The sequence below is a fragment of the Aythya ferina genome (genome assembly GCF_964211825.1).
Source record: "Aythya ferina genome assembly, chromosome: 1".
NCBI lineage: Eukaryota > Metazoa > Chordata > Aves > Anseriformes > Anatidae > Aythya > Aythya ferina.
The window spans coordinates 146,738,260-146,745,495 of NC_140296.1; the positions used below are offsets into that span (position 1 = coordinate 146,738,260).

The 7,236-nt window shown below is 44.6% G+C and overlaps 1 protein-coding gene across 1 annotated transcript; it reads right to left on the minus strand.

The window, feature by feature from the left end:
• Positions 1 to 2,326: 2,326 nt before the first annotated feature.
• RAB19 (RAB19, member RAS oncogene family) lies at positions 2,327 to 7,113 on the minus strand. Its single transcript, XM_084520678.1, has 3 exons — positions 6,843 to 7,113; positions 6,013 to 6,196; positions 2,327 to 3,787 (listed from the first exon to the last, which is right to left on the minus strand). Exons 1-3 carry the CDS (start codon positions 7,038 to 7,040, stop codon positions 3,522 to 3,524), a joined length of 648 nt encoding a protein of 215 aa, XP_084376804.1. The 5' UTR covers positions 7,041 to 7,113; the 3' UTR covers positions 2,327 to 3,521.
• Positions 7,114 to 7,236: the final 123 nt, after the last annotated feature.

Sequence of the window (7,236 nt, forward strand, 5' to 3'; positions counted from 1 at the left end):
TGAGGTTGATTTTTGGAACAGTATCACTAAAGTGTACTCAATAACTTTAGAAGGTCCTACCTGGCCTGAGCTAACAAGGTGTAAAAATCTGAAGCGTGCAAGTTCTTCTTAAAAGCTGATGTACTTTAAAGTAAAAGGGGCTCTTGCCCTGAATGAAGCAGCTCCACAAGGACTTGCATATCTCAGCATCACCTGTCATAGTTTTAGTCCTTATACACTCCAGAGAGGTGTCTGAAAATGGCTTCAGGAGTCAGTACGGAAAGCAGTGAGTTCTAAATCCCACCACACCTTGAGCTGAACCTGTCTTTCTGGGGATTGGCATATGTAGAAGCCCATGCCCACCCATAGCAGCAGCCCTCTTTGAACTACAGCTGTGGAGGAGCTGCTCTCACAAAACAGGGCTGTGGTTGGAGCGTTTGACTGGTGGAGAGGAAGGGTTGGCTTTGCTTCAGATGTGTGCGTCTGCTTCCTGAAAGGAGAGTCCAAGATAGAGCTGTTCTGCTCCAGGCATGGGCCTGAGAATTGCTCTTTTAGTCTCTTCCAACTTGACTTAAACATTAACTGGAATGATTAGATAAGAGCCTCAGCTTTTGTTACTAAGAGCCTGTCCCTTATATATGAAGGGAAGTTTGATCACGCAGCCTGGGCTCTGTGCCTTCCACATCATTGTGTTGCAGTTACATTTACGTCGGTCAGCTTCTGGAGGTATGAGAGTTTGCTCTATTTCAGAATCTTTCCAGTTCTTTGTGCCCTGTTAGGTGTGTAGGTGCTGCCTCAGTCTCACCTGGTGTGGGTGTGGTACCAGTGCAAAGAATGTGCCACAGTAAATTTACTGTTACCTTAAATGTAAGACAGCAAAGATTCAAATACTTCTGAGTAGGTGAAAGCAAACAACTTTATCTTCAAGTTGGATACACAGCCCTTAAAGTTGTAGGACAGTAGTAACATTCAGGACAGCATTGTAAGCACCATTACAACAAGCCACCTTCTCTGTACACACGTTTAACAGTGCTCTCGGGAAGCACATCAGGTCTGCATATGATGATGGAGGAGCAGACATTAAAATGAGGTTCTGTAGCAGCTAGTGTCATGCCACTTGTCCTGGTGCCATAGCTGCATGCTTTCAACTGCTGTGATGGAGGAAGGCACAATTTTTATTTTTTAATTTAGTGGTTGCTATCCAACAGTCTAGAACAACATACTAAAGTTAAACTTTATAAATTTTCTTCATATGTTACCTCATTAACAACAGGCTACTAATATACACTGAGGAACTTTGCAACTGTTGCAGTTCTTTCTTCATTCACATGAAGAGAGCTTAGAAAATAACCCTATGGGAACAGTTCAACAGAACTGCTGGAGGGGCCTGTGGAAGACACCAACCAACCAAGAGAGGGCTCTCACTCCTGCGTTAGCTACGCTGAGGTGACTGTCAGGGTAGGTAGTTAAGGCCAGGTTCTTGAAAAAGGGTTACACCTGGCAAAGGAAAGGGAAGAGAACACAGCACAACAGCTCAGCCGCAAGCCTGTTTGTGCAATGTGGTGTTGCTCAGCTTTCTGCCGGGGAAGGACTTTACCAGTAGCTCCATGTGTGCTGGAACAGGATGGCAAGAGCCCTGTAGCTTGGTAGTGCCGGACAGATAAGGGATCATGAGCCTGCAGAAGCCTCCTCCGTCCTGAGGGTAAGCAAAATAACTTCATACAAAAATCTCTAAAGCAATAAATCCAATGAACCATGCACAGGTTAAATCTGTTGTTAAGATACTCCCTCTCATTCTCAACTAATGAAAGACATTAACTAGATATTCAAATTTTCTATTTTCTGGAATATTAATAGTTGCTACAAATATCTCAGGTATCTCTGAAGTAAAACAGCTTGCTAGCAGTTAAGTGTGGGTACTAAAAATGTAACAGCTGCTACACTGCAGAAGAGGGAGTATGGATTTTATACACAAAAACATTACACTCACATTTGACTGTTCCCAGTGACAGGAGGTGAAGAAAATACTGGTTTGGAGGGTAGACTGCTACTTAGCCACTTTGAGAGGTTAGGGTACTTGGTGTTGCTTAAATGTAATTGAATGCACTTACCAAGCTAATACCAATTTGAAATGAAATTAAGATTAAAAAAGAATACATATCAGAAAGAGAATACTTGAAGAAGCAGCTTTGTTCACAGCAGGCTTATAGTAAAAGGCATAGAGGTTACCACTGAAGATTTATCCCTCAGCTTACAGGTAGCTGAATGAACCCTTTCTTTGCATGCAATAGCAAAGAACCTGGCCAGAGGAAGCAATAATAATAACAGAAATATGTGCAAGTCTAAATCAATGATTCACTCTACTTTATTTTTGTGCTTCTCAGACAAGCTTTTCCAAAAGGATTTGCTACATTTTTCCCTACACAGAAAAAGTGAGCCCCCCAAGTAGCAGAGTTTGCGTTTGGGAAGAGCAATACAAAATCTACTGCTACCACAACGTTCAGTGAAGTCTCCAAAGGAACAGCATATGTACGTGTCCAGGGGTAGCTTCCTGGTGTGCTTCTTCCCTTATTGCTCTAAGGTGAGGTTACGTTAATAACCCATCGTACCCATCACTGAGATTTGCAGGAGCTTGAATCCCTTTCTTCACAATCCCTTGAAAATCTGCAAGCATACTGCCACTGGCCTGCCACACAAACAACAGCCAGCTTTTGATGAAGATCAGTACATCAAAAGCAAGACAAGCTTAGGAAAGAGCATGATCCTTTCACCCCAGTATTAAGCCACTACTGTGGCCTTGAAAGCTTCAGTGCTCCTTGTAACTGTAGCAAGACAGGTCACCACTAAATACAATCCTTATCATTTGAGAGCAAAGTAAAAGACAACCATTTTCGCCCCAGGAAGATGGTTGGGACCCTAATATGTTCTGCCTGCTTTGAAACCTCAGGAATGTCTCCAGGTTTGTCTGGTGAAGAAATTAACAGAGATCTGAAATTCACATACTCTTGCAGATGTGAATATTGAGCTCCTGGGGATGGGTAGCTACGTGCCTGACGTCAGGACCTCCCCTATACAAAAGTCGCAGCAGCAGTAGGTTAGTGCTGTCCAAGGACTTCAGACATTTTAAAGCTACTGGCAAAGGGGAAAGAGCTTGCACTACAACAAACAATGTATTTTAGGAGGATCAAAGCAATGCAGAACTCTGGTGCAAATTTATCTTCTGACACAGCCAGAAAAATCTTTCAGAGACATAAGTAAAGGCAACCATTGTTATAGTTCTCTTTGGTTAAGGCAAGGGCTGGTAGATTCCTGAGTCCTCTCAGCTCACAAGTTCACGGTAAGACATCAGCTGCCATGTTCAAAGCAACCTGTGCTGTCAGCAGCAACAGTGATCTCTGGAGGTACTTATGCACCAAACTGCAAGTTAGGGATAGCAGAGAGATGGCTTGAGGCCATACAGCAAACTTTCATCAGTAGAATAAAACTAAAAATCAAACAGCCTCGGAAAGATGACAACTTCCAACTCCGTTCCTGAGATCTCTTCAACAAAGGCACTGGGTCTTCTCTGCAGTGGGACTGGCAATCACTGGCCTGGAGTCAAGATAGATGCTGTTTGGAGGGCTCTCTCCATGAAGCTGCAAGGTATTTCGGGCTATCAGCTCCCTAGCCATCAACACGAACACCTCTTCTATGTTTTGAGCTTCTTTTGCTGATGTCTCCAACACAGCTAGGAGCCCATACTTCTCTGCCAGTGTGCAGGCATCTTCAAACAGGACTTGGCGCTTATCCACCGAGTCTGATTTGTTCCCTTAAAAGAAAGCAGATAATTGAACTTAGTCTCTCAAGATTTCTTTAAACACAATACATTCATTTAATTTTGGTAAATGATAGAATTATGTTGGGGCTAAGAATTGCTGGAAAAGCAAAACGTAAGCACATCAGAGACACAACCATAGAACATGGATCAAAACTGATGCTTATCAAATGAGTTAGCCGCAAAACAAAACTGTTCATCTAATTATTTGCTCTAGATAGTGGTGCCAGAGGATTCTTTAGAAGCAACTGTTTGTTCCTATTCCCTAATGTTTTTAAACATTAAGCAGTACTTAAATCAATTTTCCTTTTAAAAAAGCTTGGTAATCTTTGTAGCTATAGTGACCGCATTCTATAAACCAAAGCAATGTCGCACAAAGGTTTATTCCTCATTTGACCTTCACTGGAAGCCACGTGTGTTCTGCTATTTATTGTGAAGCTACTTCAGCACATCCCACAGTGGATGCTCAGCTCTGGAGTGCTGTTAGTGCAGAGAAAAAGGAAGAACCTGCCCAATTGTTAACAAGGTTTTAACATTGACACCAACTATCTTAATGCTTACAAGGTATACCTAACAGGTTTCTGCGCATATAGATGAAACTTCTACTCAAAGCAGTTTAGGCAAAAATCTGACAAATGATAAAACATCTCAAATAAGACACCTGTGTATGTTTCAGTAGCTCCAACACTTGTAGAATTATCATCAGTTCTGGCATATACAGTGCCTGGTTGAAGTTTGCGTTCCTAGTTTCAGGACAGCCTTTCATCACATTCAGATCTTGAATTCGAAGCGTATATTTAAGCTAGTTCTCTTCTCCCTTTAAGCTGCTTCTAGCTTTTCCAAAGGGAAACAAACAGCAACAACTACCACCAGCAAAGCACGGGCCCTCAAAAACACCTTGTTTGATGGTTGTTTGCCATCTTAACAAAAGACACAAACACTCTTGACGCCTTTCCTCTTTCAGTTCCAAATGGGAGAGTTGAATTTTTAACCTTTCACTCTAGGAAGGTATATAATCTAATCACTAATCTACTACATCTAATTAATCATACAAAGACTTCCTGCTAAAGTAAGTAGAACAGCACAAGCTTTGGAAGGAAGTACCAAGTTGGATCATTGTCAAAAGCTTTATTTTTACCATTTCAAAACATTTCTTAAGGAAAAAAAAAAGGCAGCCCTACACATACACACTAACAGGTCTTGTTCTTTGGAGTCATGAGTTAGAAAAACCCTACCAGAATGTAGTGATTATTTTTCCCTCCTTACTCATCCTGAATGCTGCAGTTGCATGCAGGTCAGAATTTGTTTCTTCAGAAGAAGAACAGGAAGAACCACCCAGCAGAAGTAAGTAATTTGCTAGGGGCACAAGCAAAAGCTTAGATCCTATGCCTACTGTGCTATGGGGCTCAATGCTGCCTATCCTCAAAAGCCAGTTTGGGCTGCTGTGGCTGTGTGTTGCTCTCAGCACACTGCAGTGGAAGAAGCAGTGGAAAGTAAATAAAGGCTCTGTCATTTTACCATGTCAGAGCTCTCATTTACAGCTTCTTCCTTGGGGGAGAAGAGCAATAATAATCTGAAAGCTGAAGGGAAAGAACTGTCCTGCTTTCTCCCATCTCCAAATTCAGCAATTTTTATCTATTCCTTTCCTCAAGAGGCAAAGTTTCTTGAATGCTAGCAGTATAAATGAGGTAGAGGAATGCAAGCAGACTATTTAGTGCTGTTCCAAAGCCATATGTCCCTGTTTACTGTCTTACCCAATTGGAGTCCTATTACAGAGCCATGGGCATGCATTATCAGAAGAACTGGGAGGAAAGATGAGAAGGAGGAGTTGTGTTGCTCTGTGCGTTCTGCTTCCTCTTAAATTATCAAGCTGCTGAATTCCTGCACATCAGGAACAGCTCATCAGGCTTAGTGCTGTTCTAGCCTCAGTTGGTTTGGGTTTGCTAAGCTAGCAGCAAGTTTGTTGCATTATTCCAGCATGAAAAGAACAAGTAAAATGTTTCACTGTGCAATAGGCTTGGTCCTATCTGGGTCAGGCTGTGACTTTCCCAATTTTTTAAGCTTAGATCAAACTTAAATGTATTTGAATCTATTTTAATTAAAACTGTGTTCCTCTTCAATTCATAGTTCACAGATGAAGTAGTGGTGGGAAAGCGACAGGGATTTCATAATAATATTTAAAAAGCTATACAACATAGTATTTATAATTAGATTCCTACCAATTAACATCATGACCAAGTTTGCAGCACCATACTTTTCAATTTCACGGATCCAGTGAGGAATAGATTCAAATGTGGACCTCCTAGTAAGGTCATAGGCAAGGATGGCCCCATGGGCACTCCTGTAATAAGACTGGGTTATTGTCCGGAAGCGCTCCTGACCGGCTGTGTCCCACACTTGGATCTGTAAGAGAAAGGACAGACGTTGTGAGGGGAAGTGAATGCTGCTTCCTACCTGTTTGCCACCCGCATCTATGTTTTTGAAACCCCTGGCCCTTTTCTGCAATGCAGCTAGACCTGTTCCAGCTCACTTCATCAAACCACAGTACGGCTTTGCCTTCTCCGGATCTGAAGAGACATTGATGTGTCTATTTAGATGGTGTACGCAGACCCAAAAGCAAGCTGTTGAGAGTAAAAACAGCTTTGCAAGGAGCCCAACTTTCAATAAGAGTGCTGAGAGATACAGGGCATTACAGCCTCTCAATAGGAAAGGATGAAGAGAAGAAACCCTGATGCAGGGCTGGGCAGTGTGAGGCAGCCTGAGTTCAGGCACACACCAAAGCGAAACCTTTAGGAACCAGAGGGTTTTCCATCCTTGCTGCCCCAGATCCAGCTCCCACATCCCTGGAGGAGGGAAAGTACCCCTGCTCCGAGCCAGAGGCGGCTCTCAGAGAACTCACCCCAGGCACAGCAGGAAACCTCTCGAGGTGATAACCCAGAGAGAAGGTGAGCGCAGGACTCATCCCCCCGTTAGGTGACTGCTTCCCCGAGATACCCCGAGGGGCAGGGGAGGCGCTGGTCCCGGGTCCCCCCCGGCTCCTGCCACCGACCTTCACCCTCTTGCCGTCGAGCTCCAGCGAGCGCACGGTGAAGTCGACGCCGATGGTGTTCTGCTGCTTCTCGCTGTACTGCCCCGTCTTGAAGCGGTGCACCACGCACGTCTTCCCCACGTTGGAGTCGCCGATCAGGATGATCTTGAAGAGGTAATCGAAGGCGTCGTCCGCCCCGGAGCCCCCCGAGAAGGGCATCGCGGCTCCCGCGGGGACCCCCCTCACCTGCCGGCCCGGGCGGCGCCCGCTTGGGACCGCCCCGCCGCTGGGGGGGCCGGCGGGAAATGTAGGCGCTGCCCTTCCTCCTCCTCCTCCTCCTCCTCCTCGTCCTCCTCGTACCCCTCGTACCCCACAGAGCCCAGCCGGTGCCGGAGCAGCCTCCCCCGGCTCCCCT